We start from the raw sequence: 14,736 nt of genomic DNA on the forward strand, positions 1-14,736 counted from the left end.
TTTGCCAATGTCGACCGCGAAAACACTCAGAGTGGCTGTTGGACAGCTTTGTTCATCCTCCGATTTGGCCCGTAATGCCAGAGTCGTCAATAAGCTCATTCAACAAGCTGTTCAAAAACAGGTTTCAGTGCTTTTTCTTCCAGAAGCCACTGACTACCTCTCGAGAAATGCCCAACATTCATACGAGTTGGCTACCTCCACGCATTCGAAGTTTGTCAGTGTCATTCAGAAACAGCTCCAGCTGCTCAATTTGTCTGACTTCTACGTAGCTATAGGAATCCACGAGCCTACCGAGGGAGGAAAGCGGGTTCAAAATAACCAGCTCTGGCTCGATGCGCAGGGCAAGATTATTTCTCGGTATCAGAAAATACATTTGTTTGATGTGAATATCAAAAATGGACCCATCTTGCAGGAATCAAAGTCGGTAGAACCAGGCAATAAGATTTTGGAGCCATTAGCCATTGCCAATTCTGACTTTCTGGTGGGGTTAGCCATTTGCTACGATATCAGATTTCCTGAGTTGGCCCTTAGATTACGTAAACTCGGAGCAAGTATCATCACCTATCCCTCAGCTTTCACCACGAAAACCGGGGAAGCCCATTGGGAATTGCTAGGAAGAGCTCGGGCTGTAGATGCACAAAGCTACGTAGTCATGGCTGCCCAATCTGGTGAACATGATATCTACGCAGATAGACCTCCGGCGGAGGGTGAGGAGGTCAAGAAGAGAATCAGCTACGGGGAATCATTGATCATTGATCCGTGGGGAACTGTCCTCGGCCGGGGTAAGAAGTATACGGACGAGATCACAGTGGACGAAGATGGAGATTACTACGAGCTAGTGACGGCTGATTTGGACTATGAAAAATTGGAGGGGATCCGCAAGAACATGCCATTGTTAGAACACAGACGCCCCGACGTCTTTGGCTACGAGATATAGGAGTACTACTGACTGGTCATCGGTGGGGAGCATCAGAAATGAATGAACTCTACCTGAAGTGGAGAGAAGATAGAGGAGAAGATAGAAATATTTTGTGGAGTACAAGATTAAGTAGTGCAAGATAAAGGAGCAGAAGATAGCGGAGTAGATTCGACATTGTTCCAAATTCTTCTAATGCCCTTCTGTGTCACAGAAGGGAAATGGAGGCCTGTATGAAAATAGAAAATAGACAATAGTCCTTGATTCACCTCATCGAGACGTAGTTTGTAGCTAGTGACATTCTTCAAAATAATGTGGAGATGGAGTCGTGAGAGGAGTTGATGGTGGGGAGCCACTGCGGAGGAAAGGAAGCTGCGATGGCACAATAGCCCCGATAATGTGGGCTGAAACTGAACGAATATCGAGCTATTACCATTCGTCCTGGTAGCAGCGACTGAGATTGTAGTGTGATCTCCAGATTTGGGAACTCTCACAAATATTGACTCACAATTCTTGTGGATTCGTACGATTTAGCTCGTCATTTTTTTCGCTCGCATCCACGGATGAAGAGCGAAACATCCGTGCCGCAACGGTTATCGCACCAGTGGAACTTCAGCCTTCCCCTGCAGATTTATTTCTCGGACTACAATTTACGATTACTTTCTTGTGATTGTGTCTATTCAGACTAATAATCCTATGAATGTGATAAATATAATTTCAAGCTTGCAAGCCCATTTTCGTTTCGTGTACAAAACCTAACCCGTAAACCGTAGTACCATACTACGCTGTAATGATAGTAATCATGTCAAATGATGTCCCAAATGCTGAAGCGTGCTGAACCAGCAGCACGGAAACTTTTCCGGCAGGTTCAGGCCTTGTTCACAGGAGCAGCAGTGATGATTTCTTCGTTGGAGTGGATGGTTGGCTCGAATGGCTCGAAGTCGATTTCGCTAGCGATCGAAGACACAGTAGCGGCAGAGGCGGTCAAGACGTCATCGTTGGACACCAAGGAGGTGTCAGTCAAGTTGTTGAAGTTGATGCACCTTTGCTTAGAAGAGAACAGTCTCAAGTTGTGCGATTGTACTGGAATCCAGCATCTGGAAGCGGTCTTGAAGGACGAGATGTTGAGCACTTTTCTCATGGACATTGTGAAGAGATCTTTGGAATATATTTGGGTAATACCAGAAGGTTTTTGTTTATTGAGAGAGCTGTGTCAATTTGGATAAGGGCAGATAGGTCCACCTTTATAGTTTGAAAAATTTTACGACGAAATCGGTAGTTATTTTTTGTCTGTATGAATCATCTGAAATTTTCTGTGCCTACCCCAGACTCCGTCGACCCGGAGTCGCTCCATGTATGACTCAAGTGCTCATTTTATCGGAGCTGCGGGAGTTTTTTTAACGTCAGTAGCCATGGCGACTCTGCTTTACTGTGTGGGCGTGCGGAACCTTCATATAGCCGCTGCGCACTTGGTGACGGGATTTGAGTCTGCAGCGCAGAAAACCGAGGTTGACCGGAACTGGCTCCACAACCAGAGCCCAGATGGTGGCAGCGAGCCAATTGCAAACCATGTGTCAATTCGTATATCCACCAGATCCTCTCTGTTGGTAACGGTCGGGTGGGCTCATATATCGAAGTGTCGAAATATCTGGCACAAGACGCTGTCTCCATGTTGCTCTTCCGGATCAAACCGTGGTGGTGTGAGTCTGATTGTCATTGAAGTCCACATTTGTGTCCGAGAAAGTGAGCAGTTCCGGTGTACAGCAAGTCCGCCAGCCCGAGCACTGGAAAACAGTGCGGTCGGATCTCGGAGCCGGCATCAGGAGACATTTGTCTGATAGAATCGTGCAACACCATTGGATAGAGCCATACTGGCAGAGCCACGGACGGGCACATGATCTACGGCAAAGGAGTACGAACAAGATCCACGGATGAATACCGGTGCTACCATCATGGGTTCGGGCAGTCGGAGAATCACCACAATTACTCAGTAAAAAACCATTGCCCGTATTTCCATGCAAAAGTGGTGAGCTCATGGTCTCAGGAAGGTTCCGCAATCTACAGAAGTGCTGAATCGAACAATTAGCGTGGAAATCTGAGCTGATGATGTCACCGGAAAGACGAAAACACAACGCTGCCAGCCGTTGTCACCATACACACCTCCTACACGGCAGAGTCTCATAGCCTAAATACAGAAGAGTGGATGAGTTATAGGCTTGTGATTTGGTCGAAACTTTTCATTGCCCCATAGTCGCATAATCATGAAATCTGGGGTATCTGAGATTGTGCTCGTTGAGGTCATCTCCAACACGCAAAGGCTGTGCAAGAATGGCCCGTAATCTGAACAGAGTCCCTTGGACTCGTCTGAAATACATGAAAGTCACCGCAACTCTCGGTCTTGCTCCCTGTCCCCGGCTGCTAAATCAGTCAACGAATAAAATCTTATGTATTGTGGCGCTACCATAAGAGAGATGACTATGCCCCGGTGACGAACTTCTGGCGTAACCCGGTGGATGTCATTGGCTGGCCGATACTGAAGGGCTTGTGTGGTTTGGCTGCCAATTGCAGAGATCTCTCGCCCTGGCAAGAGACTGGCAAGCTGTCCATAGTGAAAGTGCAAGTAAATGTCGTTCTACCAGATTCCTAATTCTCACAGTAGACATTCCCTAAGGCCGAGGCTGCCCATTACAGACTGCGAGCTTCTAACGACCTCCACTGATTTTGCACGTGCACAAGCCCTAGTCTGCCGACCGCCCCCAACTTCCACTTCATCTTGAAATCTGGGGGTGAAGAGTTTGGGAACTCTTCTATAGGTTTGGTAACTAGAATAAAAGAGAGAGCCGAAACAGCCAAATAGGAACTTCGCAACCGTAGCAATACTCAAATCGGAATATCATAATACAAATCCCTTCTGTTGCCTCTACAATCTACGGCTGAATCCACTTTAGCGAAAGCATAGAAGAATTCAGAATAGGAACAGAATAGCCACATAGTTGAGATCCAAATATATCAACAGACAGGTTTTGCAATTTCAACATTTGCAATATACAATTGCTATTGAAGTATTGACAATTTCATCGAATTGCTGAAGCCACTCTATTCGACTTCATTGACGCTTGACAACTCATACGATCCTTACTACTTGTGATTATCATTCTTATAGCTTCGGTTGAAATCTTGTAAAATTGATAATAACTTGGTTTCAAAACGAGTTCTTTCACCTTCTTTCTATATCACACTGATCTTCTTGTAATAGCTTCACAATGGGTACAGGCTGGCTGTTGACGTCAGTCCTCAGAGACAAGATTCTCCAGTATGCTGCCTACAAACAAACATCTATTTCGCTTAGGCAGATGGTGCAATTTGGACCCAATCCCAGCCCAGGCTCCATCTTCCTAGCCTCGCAATTCATTGTAGAAGAGCTTCCTATTAGATTAGCTCTTAAGGTCAAGGACTTGGAAAATGCCCCGCTGGACTTGAACAAGATGCCCTCAACCATTAAAGTGAAGAACTGGTACGCGCAGTCGTTCCAGGAACTCACAGAATTGCCGAAGCCGACCATCAGTCCAGCATTGTACAAACTCTTGTATCCCAATGGGGAGAGCGTAAACTCTGGACCAAACGGTGCACAGAACATTAATGAGGCTGACACCACAGAAAACATCGCCAAAACAGAACCTATTGTCGCCACCAACCTCGACACAAACCCTGCCATCAATAACATTTTCTCAGACGATGGTATCGTAATCCGCCATCATCACCATCACAATAATGTTAGCAATCCAGGACAAAGCCCGAATCTGTCTCTGAGACTCAGATCCGAGTCGCCTACCTTTGGTAAAACTTACTACTCTTCTTGTCCCTCTAACATCGTGTGGCCAAAAGAGGTATATGACTACAACAGACTAGTATGTGATGCTCTCACCAAAATCAAGAAGCGTCACGACGCCACTGTAGCTACCATGGCCCAAGGTGTCCAGGAGTGGAAGGCTGAGCATAAGACGGTGTTTGTAAACTCTCAGATCCAGACCTTCTTGGACCGCTTCTACATGTCACGTATTGGTATCCGGATGCTTATGGGCCAACACATTGCGCTCAACATGGCCCAGGCCTCACCCACAAAGCAGAGAATAAGCTCATTCCTCAATGGTTCCAACACCGGAGGTAATAAGAACAAGTCCAACTACGTAGGTGTCATTTGCATTGACTGTAATGTTGGTGAAATTGCAGAAGATGCCATCGAAACAGCCAAGTACATCTGTGAAGAGTACTACGGTTTGTTTGAGGCACCCGAAATCCAGCTCATAGCTCCACAGAACGATATCAACTTCATGTATGTACCTGGACACTTGATCCACATGTTATTTGAGACCTTGAAGAATTCGCTTAGAGCTACTATCGAGTTCCACATGCCCCGTCTTAAGGCAGAGATGTTGGCCGCAAACCCAAAACTCAAGGAAGAAGACATCGACATCAACGACTTGACCTTCCCATCCATCAAGGTGATCATTCTGGAAGGCGACGAAGATATCGCAGTCAAAATCAGTGACGAAGGTGGTGGAATTGCCCGTAGCGAAGTGCCGCTCATCTGGACATACTTGTATACGACTGTGAGTGAAACACCAACGCTTGATGCCGAGTACAACCAGACTTCGTTCAAGGCTCCTATGGCTGGGTTCGGCTACGGTTTGCCCATTTCGAGATTGTATGCTCAGTACTTTGGCGGCGACTTGAAGTTGATCTCCATGGAAGGCTACGGTACTGATGTTTACTTACACTTGAACAAGTTGAGCAGCTCATCTGAGCCTTTGCCTTGATGTATACAGCTAGTAGATCTTATTTATTATGAGATGAAGGAGACGAAAAGTAGTTTATGAAGAAAGTTTACTTCAGATGACTGGGAACTCTATATGACTAAGTTCTATATGAAAGAGTTCTATATGACAGAGTTCTATACGAAAAGAGAATATATATTCATGAAATGTTGGTATATTGATTGTGTAAATGAATTCTGAAACTAAACGCACTTTTCGCAGCCATATCCAGCGATAAGGGCCGGATTAATGTTACAGCCGTAGATGAATTTATATATCTGGACAGCTTTTCCTATATTGAACAATAAGGTATAAGTATATCATGGTGGACACTTGTATCTAACTGTAATCACGACTAGTCCGTCCAGTATTCCAAATTTACCCACATGCTCTCTCTCTTTATAACTCATTAATTTCCCACTAAACTCTCGCTATTTTCAAATTCATGTCGCTAATTCTTACAAATTTTCTCGCTAGTCTCGACCAGACAAACATCCGCCACCGCTCAGTATTCTCTCTCTAGGTCTTAATGCACTCCCTCGCTATTTTCCAATGCTTCCTCGCTAATTCTCTTTTTTCTGTGCAGCCCCGTCCTTATTTCCCCATACTGATTCCCCACCCGCGCTTTAGCCGAGGACAAAGTCACAAGCCTGAGGTCGACTCGATTCACAAGTTTCTGACCGCCTTCACTCATTTATATCCACTGAACCATCAGACTGGCCTGACAAGCTCAACAGCGCCGCCTTCCAACTCGGCTCAATTTCAGCATACTGTATAAACAAATCCAGAGAAGCATATTTATCCGTTCATTTATATTCCTTTCGTACTCATTCGTTTTATTCACGTGACCCGCGACTCATCAATTTGACAATTTGTTATTGAATCTCCATACTTTTTTCCATTACCTCCACTCTTCTTTTTCTTCATTCACATCTCAAATACACATAAGTTAGCAAATAAGCAGCATGTCTTCTGCTCCTAGAACAAAGCCGTGGGAAGTCAGCTCTGGAACCTCAGCTGCTGCCGTGTCCGGCTCCGCTTCCGGAGCTATACCCTCGCAAACTTCTACTCCCATAAACCCATCAGCATCTACATCCTCATCAATAAACACATCAGCTGGACCGGGCGCCATTCCGGAAAGACCCCAGCTGCTCACAGCCGACTTCGGTTCCATGGCCTCAGCTTCACCCTACGGCGGTGCTGGTATGACCAACGGTATGGGTGGTGTCGGCGCTACCAACTCCGCATATGGTTCGACTGGCTATGGAGCCAACCGGTATGGGATGGGATCGTATGGGCTGCTGATGTATGGGTCCGGGATGGGCTCTGGAATGTATGGGCTGTCGATGTATGGCGGTCTCGGTTCTTCTATGTATGGTGGTGGTTATGGCTCTGGAATGTATGGCATGGGAGGGTACGGTTCAGGCATGTACGGAATGGGAGGTTATGGCTCAGGCATGTATGGCCAGCCAGGAATGATGGGAGGAGCTTTGGGTGAAGGTACCCAGGCCACCTTCCAGCTTATTGAGTCGATTATAGGAGCTGTGGGAGGTTTTGCTCAGATGTTGGAGGCTACTTATATGGCAACGCATTCTTCATTTTTCACAATGGTTTCGTTGGCGGAGCAGTTTGGAAACTTGAAAAATGCTTTGGGATCTCTTTTGGGTATCTATGCTTTGATTGCTTTTATCAAGAAGATCTTCTACAAAGTCACGGGCCAGACGTACAACTACGGCATGAACTTGAAAGAGTTCTCCAAGTTCGAGAAACAACAGAAGAAGCTTGAAGACAATATCAAGAGGCAACAAGGCCAATTGGCTGGCTCCAGTAAATCCAGAATCTCTCTTAAACCATTATTGCTCTTTTTGGCAGCCTCCATAGGATTCCCTTACTTGTTGAGTAAGGCCATTCAGAAGCTCAATGAGCAGAACCAGCGTAGACAACGTGAACAACAACAACTCATGGGACCTGGTGGTGCTCCGTTTGATCCCAATAACTTGCAATTTGCTAAGACATTGTATGAGTTCAATCCAGAGAACCCCAACATGGAAATCGAGTTGAAGCCCAACGAGTTGGTGGCCATTCTTTCCAAGCTTGATCCTTTAGGAAACGAAAGCAAGTGGTGGAAGGTCAGATCCAGACTGGGTAAAGTAGGGTACGTTCCTCTGAACTACTTGAGTGTCATAGATCGTAAACCCTTACCGGCACAAGAGCTTCCTCCACCTTCTATGGCAGCTGCACCAGAAGCAGCACCAGCTGTGGAGATTAACGAAAAGGCATTCAATGAGTTCCAGAAGGGATTCTGATCATGAAATTATAGGATCTAGTTACGTTAAAATGTATAATATTTATTGGCGATTTGGGGTAGACTATCAATATTGATAGGGCCCGAATGTATGCTCCATCATAAGCTCTATCGACAGTGTTATTCTTCTTTATCATTTCTTGCCCTTCTAAATTTATCATAGGGTATCCTTGATCCTCATTCTTCGTTATCATCTTATATGTTTCATTATTACACTACGGTTTTCTCATTTTTATTCGGAACACCATATTCAATTGATGATACTACAGTTGAAACTTCACTAACATCTATTTGATATACTTTATCTATTTACTATGATTGCTCGTTATTGGGTCTCGTGTATGGATGAATACGTCCTGACTGACCTCCAGTTCTACGGGCTCGTTCTGGACCTCCAGTTCCTCCCTGCACTTCGGGGCTGGAACTTCTCAGCAGCCACAACGGCGTCAACGCACCAGGAACATTGTCATTGGGTGAAAGACTCTCGTTTCTGGTAGGTACTACAGCACGGTGAGTGAGGGGATTGACGGGAACCATACGGATTCTGACTTGTGCACCTGTTGGGTCATTGTCTTGAATTGTGATATTTGGTCCAAACTGAACATAGGGATTAAAGGTAGAACGGTAGGTAGTTGTTGTTGTGGTAGAACCATCAGCATTTATTGTAGTGGTAGTAGTACCATTCAAAGGAGTGCCATTAGAAGTAACTATAGGATCGCCGTTACCATTATTACCATTATTTCCATCATTACCATTATTGTTTACATTAGTTGTGGTTGTAGTTGTATTTGTTTCTGGTCTTACTACCGTAGATGGAGCTCGTCCTTGAGCTTGTTGACCCTGTCCTTGTTGACCTTGATTTGCCGGTGTGAACGGCGCTTGGTTAAGCCGTGAAAATTGCCTGAAAGGCAAAACATGAGCACCAGCTTCTGGAAAAGGAAAGCGTCTAGGTAGGATCAAGGAAGGGTCCCTAGTTCTAGTAGGTGAATAGCCTCTTGGAGAGGAATCTCCGTATGCAACAGCCCAGTTCTGTGGCATGTACGAGTCTGTAAGTGGTGTAATTGCGGAACTGAACGGTCTTCTGTATGGGTTGAACACATCAGTGCTATGGTCCACAATCTGGCTAATAGCACCTTGGCGATCGTTAAAGTTAGACAGAATATTATCTGCAACCTCAGCGACTCTTCTCGCAGAAATGGAGTTTTCCTCCTGTGCTGATTTGACTTCTTTACGACATAAGGGACAACTCACATTCGATTTCAACCATTCCACAATGCACGGCTTGCCAAAAACGTGATCGCAGCTTGGCATTTTGACAGGTACATGGCCCTCTGCCTTAGCTTCGTCAAGTCTTCGTTTCTTTTCTCCATCTGCCTTGGCTTCGTCTACATAGCCAGGAAAGTAATCGTCTGCATTAGCCTCCTCAAAAGTTACAAGGTTTCTTGTAGGAAAACGGATATAATTCAGCGAAGTTTCATCTACAGGCATGAATAACGATGGATCGGTGAACTGCTGTTTCTTCTGAATTGTTTCCTGCTTTATGTCCTGATTTCCAAGCAAATCACAAAGCTCTAGGTCTTGCTCCACGATCTGGGCAATGGATTCTTTGTCCTTGCACAACTTACCGGAGCGGCGAGTTTTGCCTCCTCTGCTATGGTCAATGCTGTTTTCACTGTCTGACTCATTTTTGTGTGGATCAGAATACGCATCATAGCAGATGGGACAGTCCTTTTCGTCCAATGTCTCCAAATCTACACTTATCAAACTGTCTATAGCCTCTTCAGATGCCAGCTTTCTCTGTGGAAGCAACCCGCTAGCTGTTAGGGCTCTGTCCAACATGTTGCGGAGCCATTGCATGTCTACATTGGAGGCTGAGTCTACGTCCAAGTTCATGACAGTCGTTTCAAGAAAAGCAGGATCCATATGAAAGTGATGTTTGAGTGAGATTATCAGAATAGGAAATAAAGGGTAGACCGATTTATATTGTTATAGTGTTTATCTGTACTTTGGCGGGTCTAATTGAATTATTGAAGCTTTCACTTCAATATATGGATACAAGGTTGAAGACAAGGTGAATTGCGGATTTTCAGGTTAACGCAGTGCTTGACACTATTGAAATAGTTGTAAATTTCGTATTGTTGTAGAAATCACACGATGAACTTCTTCAGCGTGATCTATGGTAGTGACGACTCTAAAGTGGCCATCAATGTGAACAATCAAGTCGTGCTTCTTAATTGTAACTATACTCTGTGTTTGTAAGCTTATAGATTAAGACTGAGATGCTGATATGTTCAGATACGACCGAATTTCTTTTATCGACCTTATGCGGTTTCTTCGCAACCTTTGCTCTAAGCAGTATATATCCAGCCTAAATTGTATATTCAGCTTATCAGAAAGAAAGAATATGTATGTAATATAAAATTCAAGCGACCTGGCTCTTAGTATTCCTAAGATTCAAGTCTATATCCTGCATGTTGACACGCCTGAAATTGTTAACTATGGCACATCTGATATGAGAACTAGAATTCTACTCTATATATATGTATGATAGTACCTAGACATGTGACGATAGAAGAGAACTGACGGTGGTTCATCTCCTTGTAGGAAAATGAAAAATAGAGAGCTGTAGAAAATCTCGTCTCCTCATTCTCTGTATAACAATCCAATAGAATCCGAAACAAGTTTTGTAGTAATGAAGAGATTCATTTCAATAGTCCAGTAGTAATTGTCGACTAGTAGCTCTATAAGAGATCAACTGTATCTTTGTGCAATCTATCACCTCTTGTTATTCCTCTATCTTTCGTACTATCTTTCAATTTTTTCATATCTTTTCTTCAATATGTCTCAAGACATTTTGTATTACAAGTACTGTGATCTCAAGCTCGTCACCATCGCCTGCTTATCTGGAGGCAACGAGCCGATCTGGTCCGGGGGAAGAGTTAACACCTGGGCTATCAAGTCAGCTTGGTCTTGCGGCATCGCCATCAACTTACTTATAGCTTTCTGAGGCAATCCACGCCAATGAGCAGGGGGTTGCGGTGTAGAAGAATGTGAAGGATATGAGTTATTATAGCCAGTGTTCTGGTACAGCTGCTGTGGATTGTACTGTTGTTGAGGTGGCGGAGGAGGTGGAAGAGGTGGCTGTTGTGGTGCTGGAGTTCCTGAAGCAGATTTCATGGAATCGCTAATCACTTCTTCGTCTATAAATCCCATTAGCAAAAGAGCTTGAGCAGCAGCAGTGGCCAAATACGGGGACAACAGAAACACCTCGTATGCTCTCAGGGCATCTGGACCGCTCAACATGTTCTTAAGAGAAGCTATAAGTTCTACAAGTTGTGCTGGGGGAATTTTACTGAGTGTGTCGTTGATTTTGTCTGGCACTCCAAAGGGAAGCTGTGCTGGCTGAGGCAAGATCTTCGAAGCCTGGGTATATTTGTGCGGCATAGATGTTTCGCCAGGAGCAGAATTGACGGAGGCTGGTGCGTAGTTCTGGTTTTGATTCTGGTTCATGTTCATACTTTGACTTTGACTTTGGCTCACTTGGTTCATGTTCGTGGTTTGTATCACGTTGTTGGGCGCTACTGGTGGACCATTGGCCGCCATTTCGGGAGGTATCTGGACATATGGGGGCAAGTGCTGTCTGTCTAGAGCCATTACCGGCTTGGATTCCGACCGGACTGTAGACTTGCTGAAGCCCTCTTTGGAAGATTCAATTCTCAAGTTCTTCACCTGGCCACGGTTGGAAGGATGCATGATCCGCACCTGGCCAAGAAGACTATATGCTCGTGCGGCTTCGGCCGTATTTTGCATCTCGACAAAACAGTAGCCCTTGTTACGGCCAGGATACTCAAAGCCCAAACGCACATCTACTACTTTTCCACAGCCACATACTACAGAGTTCATGGTAGCCTCGTCCCAGTCGTAGGGCACCTGACCAATGAAAAGGATAGTGGAATGGATCTGGGGCCGTGCTGACATAGAGATAGTTGTTTAAAGAATGGAAAGAAGATGTTAATATAAGTGTAAAGTATGATTACGATACAAATTTATACGTGAAGAAAGGAAAACTGAAATATTGAGATGTTTGGTTCTGGTCTTGCATATAGTCGAGAATAGTTGCGAAATTCTCTCCAAATCTCCAGCAGACTATTTCCATTTATCAGTAGAGAAATATAGAGTAATGTAGAATCTTAAAGTAGAGTATGGTTAAGGTTACTAGTGCTTGTTGTTTGTATGTTAAATGTTTCTAAAGTGTATTCTGAATTTTTTTTTATTTTGTTTTTAAATTAATTGAAGTATTCGTATGAATGTCTATGTATTTGTCTAAGTAGAATATCTGTGTAGGAGAATATCTGTTGAAGTAGCGTTTCTATCGCAATCGTATAGCGCACGAATCTTAAGAACAACCTTTGTACATCCAGTATATGCTAGAGTAATTTTATTGTATTTCTTGTCAGTTTCCCTTGTACTCAATGGCTTAGCTTCTTTTTGGAAGAACTTATTCCCAGTCTTAGTAACTTCACTAACTACTTTCCTACTAATATGAACTATTGTCTACCATTTATCAACATATATTACATCTAGGCTACTCTCTCGGCCCCACTCAACTTCACAGCTGTACCGTACTTCTGCAATTTCGTCAACAAGCCATCACCCTGCTTGATCAACAAATGGTACTGGTTGTTCTTATTGTCCGGTCTATTTGTCTCAATAATGCCGTTCACCTTGTCAATAGTACAATTCAATTTCTTGTTGGGAATGAACTTGCACAAGTCTTGGTCCAAGAAGTCTTCCGAGATGTTGAAGTTTTGGGCCATAGACTTAAGCGACAAAGACTTGTAGCTCTCCAATAACTGGCCGTATGCTTTACACCGCATTTCACGCAAGAAGTAGCTGGCGTGCTTGTGCAAATACTTGTTGGGTACAAGGAGCTTGTCGTACGATTCCAAGAGGTACTGGAAAAAGTAGTTGTACTGACATGTGTACAAGGAGTTGGTCAAGTTGAGCAATGGTTCCGTCTCTGGAGCCGACGAGTAGATCAGAAGAATCTCGGGCGAATCGATGATCTTTTCCTTCAAGTCTACTCTGTCCAACGACAAAACACCAGCCGTAATCGCATATTGTGCTACTTGCTCGTAACTACAGAGCTCGGTAGAAGTAAAGGTTGCCAACGAGTCGATCAACAACTTGGCAGCTTCGGCAAAGTTACGTGTCGCCAATAAGTAGATACCCTGGTACGTCTTGAATCTGTTACGACGTTCCCAGTCTCCTCCCTTATCGATCAACGTCTTGATCTGGTCCAAATACTTTGAGACTAACACATAGTCATTGAAGAAAAATTCGAGTCGCGTCAAAGTCAAGAGAAGATCGATCTTCGAGCCAGTACCTTGCGACAAGTCCAATGCCTTCTTCAACGTCTCAGATGCGTTCGTTCTATCTACAATACGCGTGTAGTGTTCAGCCAATTGGATCGTCGTAGCCAAGATGTCCAACTCTGTTTCGTCTTCACCTTCAACTTCCTTGAGCTTCAGCTTCAAGTCGCCAGCAATGGCTTCGTTTTTTGCTGCCAATTCTTGGTAAACCTTTTCATCATACGGGAAATCTTCATACTCAGTATGTAAATGGAGATAGTATGGTGCCAAATCATCTTTGGTTATGGCCTCTGTTAAATCGTGGAAAATGGAAGCTCTCACGCCAGCATCAACAGTCTGGGAAAGAAGAAACTCTTTTTCCGACAACCGGTAGTCTGGAATGTGGGGCACATCTGAATCGAGGTCCATTGTAAAAGTTCAGAAAGAAAAGGAGAAAAAAACCACTACTTAAAGTAAATAATGTGGATTGCAAAAGAAGAGTACAGTTTGTTCTCAGTTTTGGCTGTAGATCCACTTCTAAGAAGGATGGCAAATTGGTGAGAAGTCATGTGCAATAACTCAGGTGACAATCATGATAGAAAAGTCTATATACAGTAGCTAGAGCCTAATAGTGATTTTCCTTTGATACAATCTATTATTGATTCAAGTGGAAAAGACAAGACAAAATATAAATGAAATGGAAGGATGGTCTTTTCTTGGGAACCAAGTATTGCCATTCGTCCAGTTTCATAGTGAATCAGAAATTCATCCACCTAATTCTGCTATATGGGGCCAGTTCAACCCAACGAAAGGTATCCTGCATTATTCACATGGTTCTCTTGAAGTACTTCCTTGCTTTTGAATGGCCTGTTATCAGAAGTATAAAGCCGGGAGATTTCATACTCCTGTAGCCCGTTACAATTTCTGTTCTTGATCCTATCCAAAAATTTCACCAGTTCAAACATGTGATCAGATCGGATAAACTCCTTTCTCGTATACTGAGACTCCGCTTTTAATACTATCGAATGATTTTTGGCACCAGTGTAATTTGTCTAAACAATTGACACTTCCCACTATATCAGCTAGAGTTGCAACCCTTCCATTCTGGGGAAATTCTGGTGTCTCGGCCGTAACTCACTTCTTTATTATCCGGAAATTCAAACCTTAGTCTCGGTACTCGGTAACTTCGCGGGATAGCCCAATTATTGCGGCACGGGTGTTCTCCTCATCTTCGCAGTTGCATTTTCCCCAGATTTTCAAGGTTGAAAAATATATAAACTTGTATATCCCCGGAAAAAGACTGGGTCAACTATAATGGTCGATATTCAGGACTCAAACTTCTTCTTGTCT

The 14,736-nt window shown here is 44.0% G+C and overlaps 6 protein-coding genes across 6 annotated transcripts; 3 read left to right on the top strand and 3 right to left on the bottom strand. All coding sequences in view use genetic code 12, as the record gives it.

Moving 5' to 3' along the window:
* Positions 1 to 7: 7 nt before the first annotated feature.
* NIT2 (nitrilase superfamily member) lies at positions 8 to 937 on the top strand (the record flags this gene model as incomplete). Its single annotated transcript, XM_001385588.1, has 1 exon — positions 8 to 937. The coding sequence occupies one exon, from the start codon at positions 8 to 10 to the stop codon at positions 935 to 937; it is 930 nt and encodes a 309-aa protein (XP_001385625.2).
* A 2,880-nt stretch (positions 938 to 3,817) lies between these two features.
* On the top strand, positions 3,818 to 5,904 carry PICST_90317 (predicted protein). The gene has a single exon (XM_001385589.1). The coding sequence runs from the start codon at positions 4,180 to 4,182 to the stop codon at positions 5,731 to 5,733; it is 1,554 nt and encodes a 517-aa protein (XP_001385626.2). The 5' UTR covers positions 3,818 to 4,179; the 3' UTR covers positions 5,734 to 5,904.
* A 791-nt stretch (positions 5,905 to 6,695) lies between these two features.
* Positions 6,696 to 7,919, top strand: PICST_62497 (predicted protein; the record flags this gene model as incomplete). The annotated part of the gene is made up of 2 exons (XM_001385590.1): positions 6,696 to 6,945; positions 7,000 to 7,919. Coding segments are annotated over 2 exons (1,170 nt in total), but the record flags the coding sequence as incomplete, so codon positions are not given.
* A 353-nt stretch (positions 7,920 to 8,272) lies between these two features.
* On the bottom strand, positions 8,273 to 10,421 carry PICST_84869 (predicted protein). The gene is made up of 5 exons (XM_001385936.1): positions 9,709 to 10,421; positions 8,959 to 9,681; positions 8,639 to 8,865; positions 8,498 to 8,518; positions 8,273 to 8,440 (listed from the first exon to the last, which is right to left on the bottom strand). The coding sequence occupies exons 1-5, from the start codon at positions 9,956 to 9,958 to the stop codon at positions 8,348 to 8,350; spliced, it is 1,314 nt and encodes a 437-aa protein (XP_001385973.2). The 5' UTR covers positions 9,959 to 10,421; the 3' UTR covers positions 8,273 to 8,347.
* Positions 10,422 to 10,894: 473 nt separating this feature from the next.
* On the bottom strand, positions 10,895 to 12,013 carry PICST_48462 (predicted protein; the record flags this gene model as incomplete). The annotated part of the gene is made up of 1 exon (XM_001385937.1): positions 10,895 to 12,013. The coding sequence occupies one exon, from the start codon at positions 12,011 to 12,013 to the stop codon at positions 10,895 to 10,897; it is 1,119 nt and encodes a 372-aa protein (XP_001385974.2).
* A 578-nt stretch (positions 12,014 to 12,591) lies between these two features.
* PICST_78867 (predicted protein) lies at positions 12,592 to 13,815 on the bottom strand (the record flags this gene model as incomplete). Its single annotated transcript, XM_001385938.1, has 1 exon — positions 12,592 to 13,815. One exon carries the CDS (start codon positions 13,813 to 13,815, stop codon positions 12,616 to 12,618), a length of 1,200 nt encoding a protein of 399 aa, XP_001385975.2.
* Positions 13,816 to 14,736: the final 921 nt, after the last annotated feature.

Source organism: Scheffersomyces stipitis, chromosome 6, assembly GCF_000209165.1.
Source record: "Scheffersomyces stipitis CBS 6054 chromosome 6, complete sequence".
Taxonomy (NCBI): domain Eukaryota; kingdom Fungi; phylum Ascomycota; class Pichiomycetes; order Serinales; family Debaryomycetaceae; genus Scheffersomyces; species Scheffersomyces stipitis.